General features: G+C 38.0%; 1 protein-coding gene across 1 annotated transcript in view; it reads left to right on the forward strand.

Moving 5' to 3' along the window:
* EYA1 (EYA transcriptional coactivator and phosphatase 1) overlaps window positions 1-17899 on the forward strand; it is a 155877-nt gene that overhangs the window by 70139 nt on the left and 67839 nt on the right. Inside the window, exons 3-6 of the mRNA XM_068186901.1 lie at window positions 3241-3290; window positions 4711-4838; window positions 6636-6698; window positions 17046-17126. Of these exons, the coding sequence (XP_068043002.1) occupies window positions 3241-3290; window positions 4711-4838; window positions 6636-6698; window positions 17046-17126 (322 nt within the window). The remainder of the gene's footprint in view (window positions 1-3240; window positions 3291-4710; window positions 4839-6635; window positions 6699-17045; window positions 17127-17899) is intronic.

A 17899-nucleotide genomic window follows, 5' to 3' on the forward strand; every position in this document is an offset into this window, starting at 1 on the left:
CAAGTACCTACATTTTATTTGCTCTATGCTGCTGAAATTTAGAATCTCTTCCCATTTACAGTTTACTTTTCACAGAACATTATTAACTTTTTGGCTTCATACATGATCTTCTGTCAGATGCTTTTGATTTGTAATTTAGCAAAGTATAATAAACAGTGCAAAAGTCATGAATTTTCCTCTGCATCCTGAGCTCTGTGGTAGGGAAAATGTGATAAAATGTGTACCTTAAGTCTTGTTTGATGATCTCTCAAAGCAAGTTTGCCTTCTGGAAATAATTTCTGGGGTTGAAGAGCATGGTATTAACAGATTTAATGTGGCTATTCAATGGATTGGTGGAGTACTATGTGAGGTTTAACAAAATGAGAGAGACAAATTGAACATCAACAAAACCTACATCTGTGAAGAATTATAAATTTAATTAGAAAAAAGGGCAAACTTAAAAGACCTCATTAACTAATCAGAATTTGATGTTACTGATTTAAGATTCTTAAATGGATGAATTTTAAGTAGCTTTGCTATCATTGTCCTTTTTTTCTCACCATGTACTACATAGTGCCCAATCTGCAGTCTGTATTAAGGAGAAAGATGTGAATGTTGCAGACAAAAATCAAATTATACAGAGTAATGTTTTTGAAGTATTAAGAAGAATGTGTATGCCATTTAGCCTATAAGGCATTTTTAGTTTAAGCAGAGCACTGAGTATGAAGGGGGTGTGACAGCTCCTTTTTTTTTTTTTTTTTGGTATGTGACCCATTTCTGTCTGGATAAGGCCAGGCATTTGGATTTTTCCCCCCACTTTTTATTTGATATGTGAGTTATGTTGCCAAACTTCAATTATCCAGAAACCTGTTGACAAAATGGGAATATATGAGAGAAAGCACAAGCACACACCACCCAGAAATGTTTTTATTCTATGAATTAACTGGTCGTCATAAGTGTGGTTCCTTACTACGTTGTAATTTTGTACTGCACATAAAAAACTGAAAGCATGTGAAGTGTAGCATTTTGTAAACTGTAACTAATTTCAGTCACATCTGTGTCTAATTGTTGTCTGCATTCGCATTCTTGAGAGTAGATTTATTTTTCCTGGACCACTCTGTGGATTCAGCTGACCAGCCTAAGTGAGGATTAGTTGTTTTAAAGTTATTTTGATTAAAGAGTCATTTTTAAATTTGGTAACGTGCAACACATGGTTTAAATAATCCTTGGGACACAAAGGAATATATCTAAAGTATGTCTAATGAAAATGAAAATTGTGGATATGAACTTTCACAAATCACAGAGTGTTGGAGGACATTTAAGGTATATATTTAATTCACTGTGAATGAGCTGGTTATTTTTTTTGCCCTGTCCCACAAATACATAAATGAGCTCTTTCATGCTATGCACATACATGAACCTGTATATATGTATATAATGTATATATTTTCAAATGTACCGAAGTTGCTATTTTTGTAAAAATTTGATACTTAAAATAGTGAGGATTACATTTTTTAAATTTGAATAAAGTATTAATAATTCTGTAGTGCATGTTGGAAAATATCGGTTAGTTAAAGGATCCATTTGAAAAAGGAAGTTTTTTCTATTACAAAAGATGGGTTTTATAAGATCCTGTGCAAGAGGGAGTGAAGATAGCTCTGTAGGCAAACTTAGTTCTCACCTATAATTTTTTCCAGGTGTTTAGAAGTAACAGCTGAAGCACATCCTAAGGCACTCTGCAGCAGTTTCTGGGGTAAAGAACTAAGGGGGGGAAAAAATCCTTAAACCAAAATGCAGAGTTTTGACTCTATCTGCTAGTCTAGTTTGATTTGGCATGCAGCGATGTATTGAAAAGCGTGTTATGCAGTACTTTAAGTACCCAGTTATAAAAAGATTGATGTTCTTCAGCATGCATTATTGCATGCTTCTTGACATCATTTGTAATGTTCTTCCTTGCCTGACTGCCCCTAGCAGTTGTTTACTCTTGCTAGTAGTAATTCTGTCTGTGATTAAAAATAACAAAAAACCCACCCTACAGACACATAAGTAGGATTTGCTCGGATGATTTTTATGGCACTTAAAATGCCTCATCTCCCTTGTCTTTGCTCTGTGATCATTTAAGAGATGTCAGTTCAGGTTGAATGGAAACGCACAAGAAAGATCCTCACTGCAGACATTAAGAGGATATATACCTTGCCCAGAGAAGCTTTCGTGTGCTTTTAAGCTAACAGTGTCTAGGAGTATATTTCCACCTTATTTTATCACCTGCTGACAATTGTTACTGCCTAGAGTTTGTTAGAAAAGCAACAGCATTTTTCTGATGGAATATGAAAACTGTTACTCACCTGAGTTATAAAAGGAATAATTTGATTAAACTAAAAAATATTGGTGGGCTTTCCAGTGGAAAAAGATTCCTTTTCTTCATGAGCGACCTCAGAGGTAAATTCTACAGCTTCTTCCCATTTATTTAGGCAGAAGTGTCCTTTTAAGTAATTTTATCAGAAATCTCATTAGCAACTGGATTTTTTAGGAGTAAGACTATGCAATAACTTGAGGAGTTTTTATTTTAATTTGACCTGGCTGGAGATGGGCTTCTTTTTAGAGGTGGTTCTGTAAGGCTGTGTGCTATATAGTGAAGGTCTTTACCATAGGTAGACTTGCCCCTTGTTATTCTCTACCCCTCCTCCCCAAAAACCATCAGCGTCTCCAGCTTGCCTTTGGGGTGAGCTTGCCTTGTGGGTTGCCTGTGCCCAGGCACAGAGGAAGGATGGCAAAGAGCAAAGAGAGAAGAAAACCAGTGTGATGAGGGCAAGAATCTGTCAGGACCGAAGGAGAAAGGAGGGATGAGAAGAGGCGAGAGGATGCTGAGGGGCTCGGGGCAGGAGCAGCTGGTGCGGCCCTTGGCGGGCGGCGCGGTGGGGTTACCTTTGCGGGCGCAGGCAGAGCCGAGCCGAGCGGAGCGGAGCCGAGCCGGGGGAGGAGTGAGCCCCTCTGCAGCTGTCACGGGCCCCTGATGAATCACTATCCCGTCACTTGGCTGCCGGCCCCTGGCGCGGGGAGGAGGGAGAGAGACCTGCCGGGGAAACAACAGTTGAGCCTTCAATTTAAAGACAATATGCCTTTCAGGGGCACCGCATCCTCCTCCTCTCCCTTTGGATTTAAAGGACAGAATTGTCATCCGTAGTGATATCCTTTCTTTAAATTAAGGCTTCATAGTAAACTGGAGTAATAGAAGCTTCTGTTTGTTTCCCTGGTTTACAGGTGCAGAAGTCCCAAACCAGTTCAGATGTTGCTGTTTCCTCAAGCTGCAGGTAAGGATTTGACCAAAAATTGCTAATTTATTGCAAGCCTTCTATTGCTGGGGTTTTTTTTAAACTTCAAGTGATAAGTAAAATATTTATTCTTTTATCTCACATTAAGCAGATGAGTAAGTGCTGGAGCGTAGCCTTTACGTGTGTGCAACCAAGTCTGTGAACCATGAGCATGTAACTTTTCCACTAAATTGTTGGAGTTTATATTTGATGTAGGTGTTTTGAACTCATCGCAGTATCATCTTCTTCTTTTTGTCTAGTATGTTTTAGGTAAAGAAATATTAAAAGAAGGATCTGTGTTTAATGTCTGTGATAAAATTTCAGTTAACATACAAGAGTTTCGTACCTGAAATGACGCTTAGAATATTTATACCATTACTGCAGGAGTAATTTTATATATAATTTTACTAGTCTTTAAAAGAGCCTGAGCATTTCTTTTAAACTGAAAAATTACTAGTTCAAATGCCTTGGAGGCACAGTAACCTATGAAGTTTCTACTGGGAGCAATTACTTAGAAATAAGTACGTCAATTAACAATATCAAAAGTTTTAGGTATAAAGGAACAGAAGGATAGGGAACTTCAGTCATAAGCCCCAACACCAACCAAGGGATATGTCATGGTGGTGATGACTGTTGGTCTGATATTATAGGGCTATTGAAAGCACAAATCTTAAATATTCAGCTGCTTTTGTGTCGCTTAAACATTTAATTTTTGCTTTAGATGGGAGCTGCTCTTTTCTCATTTGGACTAAGCAACAGCTGCTGAGGTACAGCAGAGTGCTAAGGCACACTAACGCCTCTATGGACTCACTGTATGTCGGTCAGATCCCTTTCCAATTGGGCACGCTTTATGTAATCCACAAAGCAAATAAGTGAGCAGACATAATACTGTTTTAATGCTGCATTTGTTTCAAAGGAAACAGAGGAACAATTAAGTAGTTTGCCAGAGTAAACACATACATCAGGAATATTTCATTCCCTGTCAGTAGATGATAGCTTTCCACAATTGCTTCAAGTGTTTTATTTGTTTTGGAGGCCCATTATATTGCCACTGAGTGGTAAATCTTGAAAAAGCAGAGTGTTAATTTGTTTTTAAGAGAATATATGTCTTCATATGTTGGTGATTCCATCTTTGTACGTATTTTAAAAATACGAGATTACATCAATTTTGAAAGTGCCGTGCTTGGAATCTAAGTTTTATTTAGTTACAAGCCGCAAAAATAATTATACTAGCTGGCCACTCATGTGTGGGGCTACAACATGAGTTAAGCACGGGAAAAGATCAAGTTGGGAAAAGTAGTCAGTTTTTTACTAAGTGTTTCTGGGATGTTGGTAAATAGCAGGCTGCATCTCATAAAGGCAGTTCCTCTGTAATTCATGTTGACTTATGTCACTAAAACAAGTTGCATCTTGTTTTCAGGTCTATGGAAATGCAGGATCTAGCCAGCCCACACAGACGACTAAGTGGTAGTAGTGAATCCCCCAGTGGTCCAAAACTTGATAACACCCATATAAATAATAATTCCATGACACCCAATGGCACAGAAGGTGAGCCAGACTTTTTTTTTTCAGTTTTTCTGAATTTCTTTTTTCTCCTTTTTTGCTTTGGTGTTCTTTCATAATGTTTTACTATTTTAGGTGTTCTGTGTTTATTCATATAGTACATATAGGCAATGCTCAAAGTTTATCAGTAGTTACTATTATCAGGTTTCAGCAATAGTTTTCATTAGGTTTATGTTTCTTTCATGGAGTTAGAATGGACTGAGTAGGTAGTATGAGCAGAGCTTAAATTAAAAAAAAAGTCCAAAAACTGAAAAGGAAGTTGAATGATGAGAGAAAAGAAGTAGTTGTTTACAATTGTCACAGTACAAAATGTAATTTTTCAGTCTTTTACTATTTTGGTATTTCTTTATGTTCTCACTTTTTGTAAGCTCCTAAGGCTATGAGAATTTTGTCAAGTAGGCTAATAAAACTGAGTGTTGAAAGTTCCTCAGGCTAGCTTGCTGCTTTGATGGAGTGGCCAAAATTCAAACAGGTGTAGTAATTCAATGGGGTAAACTGATACCTATTTCTCAAGAAGCAGTCAGGCAGTTGATAAGTTATGTTTGTTCTCAGTAGAATACTAACAACAGAACAACCTAACAGCTTTGCCAGTAATATAATACATCTATAATACATATAATAATACATATAATGAAACACAGAAGGGTTTATGCAACAAGCAGCAAAAAATGCTCTTTCCTGTAGCATTTCTGTGGCAATAGTGGGAAAGATCATACATGACATTTAACTGGCTATGTGAACAGAGACTTAATACATTACTAGAAAAGACAGTCATGCAGATTCAGTATTGCTCTTCAGTATAAATGTATAGGCAAACTGCTACAACTGTTGTAGCAAAGATATGCCTTTTTTTCCTAAGGACTGGGTTGTAGTAATGCTGTCAAACTCTTTAGGATTATGGACATGCATTGCATTTTTCCAGGAAAGGCAGATGTCAGTCAAACAGATGTTGTCCCCCACTCAATTCCCCAAATATCTCTGTTATTCATTGTAATTGCAGTCCTTGGTAGTGAGGACAGTTTATGGGTTATCAGATTAACAGGGACTTGTGCCAGACTTGTGTGTAATTTACTTTTTGCTATTGCTGTAAAAGTATTGCTTCAATCAAATATTAAGTATTTTGAAAAAAAACCCAAACTTTTTAAAGGATAAATAAAGGGCTTACTGTGCTCATGGAATTTAAGCATACAAATATTTTATGTCCATAAATGAATCTTTTTCCTTTAAAATATACAAGTATGTTACTATATTTTTATATCATATTACCAGGTACATACCACTTTTGGTATAGAATAAAATTGCCCTTTCAAGTTAAAATTCCTCTAGCTGACAGAAGCCTTTGTTGTAAACTTCATGAGCTTTTCTACCTTCTATAACTTGAAGGTTCTTTCGTAGCAAAAAAAAATTAGGGAGTGTTCCTTGAAACACTGAAAGATGTTCATCATCTGACTTGACTTTTTGTTCAACATGTAGTGCTGTGTGCATCCACTCTGAGAAATGCTTAATATTAGTTCATCAGGAAATGAGGTATATGTTTTATCTATTAATGCATTGACCTCAGGTAGAAAATAATTTTGGAAATAATATCTCAACTTCTAGGTAGGTATCAGAGTTTATTGAAGGAAGCCAGTTAAACCATGGTAACTTATTTGTCTGACACTAGAACTTTCCAGTTTAAAAGAATTTGGACTGGATTCTACCCAGAAAGCTCTAACTTGCAATAGATCTTTGCCTCCTGAGATGAAGCCAAACGGTTTTCTTTTGTTTGCCCTTTTCCCTCAGGTGACATGACCCTCCTCAGCACTGCAGACTGGTTGCTCAGCCCTAGCACACAGAGCCCCACAGGTTTGGGTGCTGCAGTGGGCGCAGCAGGCGTGGGCACTCAGCATGCGATTTCGGATGTTGTTCCAAAAGTGTCCTGAGAGACAGCTTGTGCTTGGCGGTTCTGCTCTGAGCTCTCTAATTTGAAAATTCCTGTCTCTGATTGCTCTTAAGTGACAAAGAAGGAAAAGTTTTTCAAAGAAACTAGTAGAATCATTTATTTCTGAATGAGATGTGCACCAAGAGACAAAATTTATGAGTGAAGCAGATGGCCTAAGATTCTGAAGGTGGAATTTTTTACTGCTAATCTGTTTTATCTTGAGAAAATGTTTTGTTAGGCTCCTTGAGCTGCTGAAGAGACTTAAGAAGGAGTGGAGTGAATGAAGCAAACGTTTCCTATTATTTTTTAATGAAGGGTGAAGTAAAATTATTTTTTCTGGGATTCTTGAAGCAGAATCCTGCTGAGACACAAGTGGCTGATTGTAAGGATGCAGTTGTAAGGGCTCGCCAAACACCTGTTTCCAGATGCTGCAGTGTGGTTTGCTTGTTTGTTGCACACGGAGTGGAGATGTGGCTTGCTGAATCTTCACATGTCAGATATAATATGTGAAACCAGCTTCTGGTCTACCATGCACACATTCTCACTAACGTGAAAGAGCCCTCCTTCTCTAGCATAAGAGGTCTTCATGTGGCCGAGCAGCAGGGCCTCTAGGTATTTGCATGTTATAAATATCTTGTAAAGATATGTTAAATTTGATTTGACTATGGGTGTGATTTTGACAGGTTTCCATACCCTGAAGCACAGGATATGTTCAGTAAATGAGGGGAGGGGAAGAAGAAAGAAGAAGGAAAAAAAATACCTGTCCCAAAGTGAAATGGCTGCATTTCAAACAAATGTTTATTAATTCCTCTAAGGCACATTTTCAGACTTGTCTTCTATTGATGTTTTTCTGCAAGAGGATGTGGTTGGAAGATAGCTCACTTTGTTGGCTAGTATTTTTAGCTTCACACTTAGCTGAAAGTTTTCAAAGCACTGAATGGGGATTTAGTTGTACGATTGAGTCTGAATTTAATCTCTACATGCAGCTTATATATAATAACTCTTTGTGTGCTTAATTTCACCTTGAGAGGGCAAAATTCTTCTCTTGGCCTAGCAGCATGGTCTTCACTGATGAGGAAGTAACAAGGAAGTTACAGACCTTGACCAGACAGAAATTTCCCAGGATCAAATGCAGAGAACTAAAATGTCTGGCTAAAGGCACTCAGAAAAATCAGGCCTAGTATGCCAAGGTGATGCTGACTATATGAATACTACAGTATTTGAGGTTTTCATGTTCTCTTTAAGTGTACTTCCACTACATACCCTCTATTGTAGAAAAGAGCAGGCGCTGGACACTGTAAAAATTATGGCCTTGTATAACTTGCCAAAGAAAATCTCTTAAAAAAATTATTGGAGCAGGGATCAAAATGTTCATAGTTTTGCCTTATCTCCGATCTTCCTTTGTCAGTGAATTGCCATGGTGGGTTGATACTGAAGGAGTTAAAGGAACAATAACAACAGAAGCTCATAAAATTGCCATTCATTAAGTTTTATCAGACAGCTGGTGGCTTTTCCAACACAGTGCCCACTTTGGTAGATACCCTTTAGAGGGGAAAGGCCATGAGTAATCAGTAAACTTGAAAGGAGTAGGAAATCTGTTTTCCATGGCAGACAACTGCATGCAGTTTCTGCCTACAGTGATCTTTACTTTTATCTTAAGAATGTAAATCAAATCTGATGGATGGCATAGAGTGAGAAACAGAAGCCTGTGGCCCATCATGATGATGTTTTATGCAACTGGAATAGAAAAGAATAGATGAGGACTGGGAGAAGGAGCTGTTATTTTCTGAGCAACTACTCTTCATTCATTTAAGCAGTACAGACCTGCTACTGCCCTTTTATTTGAGTGTTCAAGGAAGGAGGGAAGGCATTGTCATATCAAGTGGGAAGGGAAAATGGATAACAAATTGAAGATCAGATTTTCAAAGATACATAGGAAGGGAGGCTTCAAAGGGAGTTGGACATCAAAAATCCTTTGGAAAAAAATGATTCTCACTCTTTAAGTACCTGCTGCAACATGAGAATGAGATCTGACACAAAGGCAGTCAGAGCTCTCCACTATGAGACTATCTGATTTGTGGCCATTAAAAAGGTTGTTTTAAGTCTGGTGAACATAAATCCATCTTTGGGGTTTCAAAAGGCAGCACTGTGTGGTATGTTTGCTGTGAAGTTGCAGTATTACAGAATGGAGAAAAAATTGTTTTCAGGATTTCCTAAAGTAATGGGGGAGTAAAATTTTAAAATCTATAGAGAAGGTAGAGCTGGTTGTTATGGCATGTGATGTAGATTTCTCTAAGTAAATTATATTTCTATAAATTACATTTCTTGAAATTCTAGCAATACTTTGTAGTACTCAAAATAGTCTTTCAGTATTGCAATTAAGAAATTCACATTGGCAGTGAATTATTTTTAATTCATATTTTTTTACATTTTTTGTTTTTTTGTGTGCTTTGGGATCCAAAGTTGTGGTAGATGATAGTAATCAGACAAAAATATTCTTATTTTGGTGATTCTGGTTGGATTCCAGTACCTTTTAATTACTCATTTCTGGAGTTCCTGCTAATTAGGTATACTGAAATTTCTATACTTGTGTTTGCACTAAGGAGCTTGATGGTATGAAATTTGTAATTGATACCTCTGTATTTAGACATCCTGAAATAATAGCATACTAAAGGTAGATGTAATATTTGACTTTTAGTCAGGTACTAGCATCAAGAGCTGTGGATGCTGATTTCTTTACTCATCCCAGAAGAGTGCAAGAGGACCATTGTTTGGCCAGAGGCAAAAACTGCAGAGGTCCTGGGCTCCCAAAAACAAGCTGGGGGTCTGTAGAGGCTAGTAAGAATCTTCCACCTGATGTCTCTTCTGGAGGATAAAAATCAGGTGCAGCTGATTTATGTGAAGGCAAGGGGCTGACTTGGACTATCCTTTCTTTCCTGCTCTTCATCTTTTTTTCCTTGTATTACACTGGCTTCCTTCCAGACTCTGTCTTACCTGTGCTTTTATTTTCTTGCTTCACCAAGAGTCTTTCTGTCCTGAGCACATGTAGCATAATGCTCCATTATTCCTCTTTCATAGGCACTTGGCCAGTGAAATGACTTGTCCACTTCTCTGCTGACTCAGTTGAGCAACTCCTGTTGCAAGGTTCTGGGGAGGAGACTGGCTAATATTTATTTATTTACTGTCTTTTCTATATGTATGTGCATCCATTTTTGAAAGAGTCTCTATTTCAGTTTCCTCTGTAAGTTTTTCCTGAAAGAAGGGACCTCCTTTAAGTGATAAGTTAATAGCAATACTGGTTCCCACAGGCATTTGAGGTAAACAAAATACTCCAAATGACAAATTACTTAAAAAAAAGGGAAAATCTTAGAAGCACTATTATTTTAATATCATTTATTTTGAAAGCTTCTCATATAGATGTTCACAACACACGCTGTTTCAGACAGTGGATGAAGCGTGGTAGTGTGAGAGCACCCTCTGAGTGAGTCCAAGGGCCCCAGAGCTCCACATGCACAGTGATTGTGCACAGGCTGTGGGGTTTCAAGGGCCTCTGAGGATGTCCACTTCTTTTCTGAAAACTAGCCAATAGCACATCATTCTAGGGGTGGTGTCTTTCCAGTGGGACCAGCCTGTTATGCATGTGTGTGTACAATTGTGTGATTCCATACAAAAATATCATATGAAGTGTCATATGGCCAGTAATACAGATGAGAAGGAAATCCAGCCCAGCTGTCACTGTGCACCTGCAGAAGGAACACAAGCAGAACATCTTAGTCAAAGATCACACATTAGTAGGGTAGTATTTGAAGAACCTTAGCAACTTCAGACTTGTGGCTTGATGATTTAGCATTTGCATTCGCACTTTATAATCTTCTGATGGATTTTGCTTGTCCCAAGTAAATAAAAAAGCATGGAACTTGGTTACACTTCGGGGTTAGCTATGTCATTTGACCCCTGGTCAGTGAGTGAACCTGTGTCACCATGTTCGATAAAACGAGCAGGGAATTTGCTGCTGCTGCTGCTAGCTGGAGGGGAACAGAAGCTAGCTCTGTCTCTCTTTGTCTGGGTGAATTTGGCTTTAAGTCTGTCATTCCTGGAGCTCAGACACTGGCCAAATGTAGAGCATATTATTTCCCATTTATGAAAATCCCACTTGCTTTGTCAATGTGCTTCTGTTTTCATGAGATAGTCTTGTGTATCTTGTACACCTAAGTGGCAGAGCAGGCTTGACTTCTCCTTGTTGCTCTCTTGTTCACTTGTAGACCTCCATGTTCCTAGAAGGTAGTGAAGACAACCTTCTTTGCCTTTAATGACTGGGCCTGTGATGACCTGTGGTCATTTTGTCTGGCTTTGGTTAAAGAATATCAATACTGTTTGGGAACACTGCAAGTTGTTAAACATGTGCATGTTCAGATTCCCAACTGAAAAGAGGAAAGTAAAAAAGGAAATAGAATAGTCCATGACACTTCTAAAAGGATTGGTTTTGGATATATGCTGCCTCCATTTGCAGGGGAGAGATACAAACATTTGGTATAATTGGACACATGAGTGTGAAGGGATAAGAGCCTTAGTTTGACTCAGAAACTCTCATCTCCCAGCTGCAGTGAATTTTAACCCATGACTGTACTTGTCAGATAAATATCCAAATTGAATCTTCCTTAGCAGCTACAAATACTGTCCACCTTTGTCTCTGTCCAGATATTTTTGAATTTTCTTTCTGATTTTGCACTGTAGCAATGACACCATTTCTTTGTAAATGTAAGGTATTTACTGCTAGATTAGGAGACACAAGGATGTTAAAGCTCTTTCACCTGAAATTCATAACATAAGAGAAAGAGGGTCTTGGGGGTGTATGTGGTAAAACCGAAGTGTTAACTACAGGCCAAATATTGGAGAAGTTTTGAAGCCTCTCACATCAGAGGAGGGGAAAGCAGGGAACAGTCTGGGCTTGAACTAGAATGTGCTGCTTTGAGCAGGGACTTTTTTTTGAAAACCATACAAAAATTTAGGCTGGAAATTACCTTCTGGTAGTTTCCAGACAATGAGATTCAGGAAGAGTTATCTTCTTTGAGAAGCAGTAACAAGTAAGTTTATGAGGCTTCATGGTCAGCAGCTGATGATTTGATAATATTGTTAGAAAGATACAATAATATCCTGGATATGAATTAGTATAATTGAGTAACCCATAACCTTTTTATAATTGCAAGATTCTTCACTACAAACAAAGGGCTGTTTGAATAAAATAATCAAAAATATAATCAGCTTAGAGGTTCAAGGTAGAATTTTTGTCTTGTTGTTAGTAAAAAATTATCTTTATGCTTCTAGGTGAACGTGGGGCTTCTATAGTGAGTACAGAAACAGGATGATGTCAAGCAAAACAGTGTGTGAATAGCAACTGATTATACATAAAGTACTTATCAAGATTTACTTGGTGTTTAGTTGCTGCTATTATTTGAAGATGCCAGCCAAAACAGGGCAAGAGATTGTGTTTTTATGTATGTCTATAAACAAACTAACTACCACACTTTTTTTGGTCTCTTGTAGCCCATGAACACAGAGCTATCAGCCAAGAATAATTAAATTTTGCCCACTTTTTTGTAAAATACAAAGAATATAGCATCATAGTGTTAATTCAGTCTTAAAACTGGAAAATTAAAACCTATTTAATGTCAGGAATGTTTGCAATATTTTTATTCTGGTTTAATGTAAATGGCATAGCTGTTAACAAAGATGAGTTCAGTAGAGCAAGCCTTATACGTATTTACTGTAATAAAAGCAATTTTAAAAAGATATTTTATAACCTTGCTTTTTGCATGCTTGAAGGTAGAAATCTTTATGAAGCATTCCTACAATTTCTGTGCTAGGGGTAGCCAAATATTACGTCTCAAAATCCATATTTAAAATAGCCAGCATCTCATGCCTCATAACACTCTTTACTGAGATATATACTAGGAGCTGCATGACAAGCTGTGAACTCAGAAAGTTGTTACTTGTCCAATGAACCACACAAACTTGTGGGTTCTAGTCTGAAGTTCTCTCTCTCAATAGAGTTCAGAAACTGCCATGTAAGTAATTTTTTAACCATCTTTTGCTATACAGCTGACAAAATAGGGCACATTGCACTTGCAGTCTCTGAGTTCCTTTAGGAGAAAAATCTTAACAATCTATATAACATTAGACCAGCAGCTGTGACATCTCTGAATTTTTTTGCTTTATTTCTTCAAGCTAGCATTTGTGCTATTTGCTACTCCTATATTTTCTACTGTTCCATGTGTTTTCTTACATAGTTTCTTTTTAGGTCTTTTTAGACTCTCAAATGACTAGGAACAAAAAATAAGGGGAAAAAAATGTCTTTGTTGATATAGTTTCTTAAGCTCCTTGATATATAAACCAAATCTAAATCACTAGTTCTAAATAAGCATTGACTTTTTGCAGCAGATTAGGAAGACATTAGTCTGCTTCTTGAACTTCTTATTGATAATCTATTACGTGAGTGGTTTGGGTGGCACTAAAACTTAGTAGTACATTGCTAAATCACAGTCTGTCTCTAGAATTCAAGTCTGATGATTCTGCACCTCTGTAAAGGTCAGTTTTGATAAAGAAGCAGCAAAAATGGGAACTTTCCTGTGTCACTTTCCACGGATTCTGCCACAACTGAGCATGGTGTTGGCTGTTACTGGCAAGCTTGCAATGTGTGTTGTCTAGATGTGGCAGTATTCCCACTCATTTCCCAGTATCATCCTGTGAAAGCTTAGGACATGTCACAGAAATGTTAATTGTCATGGAAGAGCTGAACTCCAGAGCACCCGTAAGCAGCATGTGGTAGGGCCAGATCTGTGCCCGCCCAAAGCCTGGCTTCCTTGGACAGCTCCATATGTCTTTCGTCATAGATATGGATGACTCATGCTGCTGGGATAGACTGTGAGACTTGTAGTCTTAGGCAGTGCCTTTGCAGTTCTCTTTGCCTGTGATTCTGGCTTGAAATATGCTCCATGGCCAGTCAGTTTTGCCTTGGACAAACAAGAGACCTTCCTTTGCAGTAAGAGTGCATGTAAATATTTCCAACAGGTAAACCCATGGCTATTCTTCTCAGTTTATTTCTTTGTATAACAAGATTTCATCCTCTTAAATGTTCTTAGACTGATAGAAGGAAATATGCAGTAATTTTCAGGCATTTTGATTAAAGTGCTTGAGGAATGGAGAGTGCTTCAGTACCTGTTCATCTTTATTAAATTCCCAACTATCTGTGACACAAAGGTTCGTTAAGGTTGTGGTTGTTTCTAAAGACGTCGTTCTAGGGCATATTTATTAGCACCCAAGTAATGGGTATCCAGATCCAGGGATCCAGGAATAATGGGAACATCTTTTCTTATATCCTTTTTTTTTATTTTTTTAATAGTCAGGAGGTAAAACAGTTGAGAGAGAAGACATAAAGTTTTTATGAAAAATTGTAGAGGACCTCAGTCAGCAACTTGAATTTCTTCCCATGAAGATGGCACTGCACTGTATTTCATATGTTTTCCTGTATCTTCGAAATTAGTATGTGTAGTAAACAGCATTCAGTTTAAAACTGTGTTGCACAGAAGTGCAACAGTTTGCTCATTAGTCATAGAAACAGAAATTAGATTTTGATGATGTTTGTCGGAAAATGATATCTTGAACAAGGATCCAAATAGGTGCTCAGAGGCTCATCTAACCTGTCCTTGAACATTTCAAGTGATGGGGCAGCCACAGCTCCTCTGGGCAACCTGTTCCTGTGCCTCACTGCCCTCAGAGTAAAGAATTTCTTCTGGTATCTAGTGTAAACCTACCTTTCCTTTGGATCAATTCTCCCTTTTCCTGACACTACTTGTTCTTGTAAAAGGTCCTTCTCCATTCTTCTTGTGGGCTCCCTTCATGTACTGGAAGGCCACAATTAGATCACCCCAAAACCTTTTCTATGCACAACACTCCCAAATCTCTAAGCTTTCCTTGCATGGGAGGTACTCTACCCCTCTAACCATCTTGGTGTCCTTCCTCTGATCTTGTTCCAACAGGTCCATTTCCTTTCTCTGCTGGATGCAGTACTCCCAGTAGCATCTCAGAGAGCCGAGCAGGGGCAGAAACCCCTCCCTTGCCCTGCTGACCATGCTGCTTTTAATGCAGCCCAGGATGCAGTTGGGCTTTCTGGACATTTCCAGCTCTCACCTAATTTCTTATCCTCCAGAAATCCCAAGTCCTTTTCAGAAGGGCTGCTTTTTATCTAGAACAACTGACACTATACTTCTCTATATTGTGTGAGGCAGTTCAGCATAGTCCTCAGGCTGCTAATTTGCAGTAATCCAAAAAATGAAGAATATGGAATGTTATTTCTCCAATAGAGAAGAGAAAGAGTTTGGAGAAAGCACATACTGAAAAATTCCACCATTTACTCCAGGTTAGGTTGATCTGTCTTATCTTCCTCTCTTTTCCCCACCACAAATACCAGCTATAGAGGAAAGTCTCTTTCATTGTTATTCCCAAATTACAATTGCAATATGGAAATTAGGTTCAGAAGACTTGCACATTCTGGGGAATCTTGGAGTAGGCTATGAAAGAAGTATGAGTCTGACTGTAAAATGTAGCTATGGTAACCTTTTGAGAAAAAGCAGAAGATAATATAGATCCTGTAATTTTTCATATCTAGATTGACAAACTGTAGAACATGCTGTAAAAGCGTTTCTGAAAACTGTTGGTGACAGACACTCTGCAATAAATATTTCATTGTATCTGTGTGTTAGACTTTCAGTATTTAGTCATTAAATGGATGGTGAATAACTTATATGCTGTGTTTTTAAGAAATACCTTTGTATTAGAGTTAGGGTTCAAATCATGAGTGCACTTTTGGAGTGTACTTTGTGGCTACCTTTTCTTACTACATTAATTCCCCTTAGGGAGTCTCTTGAACTTTGCTTGTTTCAAAAAAGCTGCTTTGCAGAAATGCAGCTCATGTTGTCCAGCTGAATAACCGCTCTCAAAAATGTCCAGCCTCTGGACACTGGGGCAGCCCTCTGCCCCAGCCATTTCACTTCATGAAACTTTCCTAAATGGACTGCATTGCTTGGAAATGCAGACTCAGCAGAATTTTGTGTGCAGCTAAGCTTTGACCTCCCAAGTTACCAGACAGAAATCCTGCATGAGAGTCAAAAGAAAATACTGAACGATTAGTAAAATCTTGAGAGATTTCTTAGAAATCAATCCCATTGAGGAGGCTTGGTGAAGGAAATAAAACATGCAGAAATAACAATGTGGACTGGCAATGAAAGGAAAGGTCTTTTGTGAAAAGAGGGAAGTCCCTCTGCCTCACCTTTTTCAGACTTGGTACCAAGGTGCTAGTGCTAGTGATGATTGTAATTCCCGAACACACATGTATAGACAAACTAGGCACTATTGGTACCTATTTTGTATCCATGCCTAGTCAGCTCCATCCTTGCTCTTTGGATCAGGATACTGTCCTGATCTTAACATTACGGACTTTGCACTGGACTGAAAGAAAGAGAAATTGGTTATTTACTTGAGGTTTTATTAAAAGGCATTAATTGATTATTGATTATGAATCAGCATGAGCCAGGCAATAATCTCTTGGTCTCTTCCTTTTTTACTCTCAGACAGCCGTGTTATGTTGTGGGTACAGAGGGATAAAATGTAAAAGCATTCTTTGAAGTATTTGGTGAGGACTGTGTCCTCTTTTTAATTCAGAGTTGTTGAATATAAAGTTGGTTTTCATTTTGAGAGGAGAAATCCACCACAAGAAAAGTGTTTTACTTCATCACAAATCCTTAATTTTCCTCTGAAAAATTATTTAATTTGAAACAAAATTTGAACAGTCCTCAGCAAAAACCATTTAAAAATTATTTCCTCTTTTGTTTTATTCAATTTGCTGTCTTTCAAGCCTTTAAATGCTGTGTGACCTGATCTAAATGTGGATCCTTATTGTTGGGTCCGTAGGATTAAGAGGAATCAGGACAGGTGCAGAGAGTTGCATGGGGACTTCTGGTTTGTTACAGTGGCTCTTATTCCTTGGGAACAGGAATAACCCTCTTGGTCATCTTGTATTTATGTGTAAATCATAGCTGCCAGTATTTTGCACTGTTTGTATACACAAGTACATAAAATGCAAAATATCAATAGCCATGATTTAGAACATTTCTGGCAGATTTTTGCTTTATTGAGTTTGTGTTTGTAGTGAGTGTGTGCATGCGCCTGCAAGAATATTAGGAGCATATAGAATATCTTCTTTTATATTTCTATAGTTAAAACAGAACCAATGAACAGCAGTGAGATCACTACTACTACTACCACAGACGGGTCTTTAGACAATTTCTCAGGATCAGGTAAGGAATAAACAAAACTTTTAAGCTCAGCATTTTTTTCATTTATTATTTTCTTATCCCATGTGATCTAAACCTGTGCACCTCTCTTAAAAAGGCTTTTGTACTTTCCATCTTATGCCTGTTTCTGTTAATTTTAGTCTAAGTCAATAGGAGTTTTCCCCAAGTAAGGAGCGTTACAGTATCAGGCTTATTAATGTCCATTGATGTCTTTGGTGGGAGCCTCACTAGGGAGTATTCTGGTCCAGAGTAAATTCTTTTTATTTTCTTTGAGTAAACATACATGCCTCTGTGATTATTATTCTAATTGAGGGGCAGGTCTTCTTCACTTATTGTAATTTATTATTACCAAAGTATTCATTCTTTTGTCAGGCTTCTTTCCTTAGAGGAAGCCAAATGCATCTTAGCTTCTGACATACAGGATACAAACACTGTGAGGACAACCTAAGGTGTTGAACAACTCTGGTGTTTCTAGCACGTTGGTTTTATTGTGCAAATCAAATCCAAAAAGGATCTAATAATATATTGTGGGATTGCGTTTTGGTAGTAGCAAAATTTGACAGCCAGTCAGACTCCTGGTAGCCAGCCCTTTCCTGGTCTTGTCACAGCCTCCATTTTCTGTAAAGGCTGTTGACTTTGAAAGCACCAAGCCTCAAGGTATTTTAATTCTCTGAAAGAAGAAAATACAGTGTGTACCTAATTGTAGCTACATACATCTGTGGTGATCTGAGTAAAGGTTGGAATGTGACACTTGGCACATCTGCAGCCTCACAGGC

Source organism: Anomalospiza imberbis, chromosome 1 (assembly GCF_031753505.1).
Source record: "Anomalospiza imberbis isolate Cuckoo-Finch-1a 21T00152 chromosome 1, ASM3175350v1, whole genome shotgun sequence".
Classification (NCBI taxonomy): Eukaryota; Metazoa; Chordata; class Aves; order Passeriformes; family Viduidae; genus Anomalospiza; species Anomalospiza imberbis.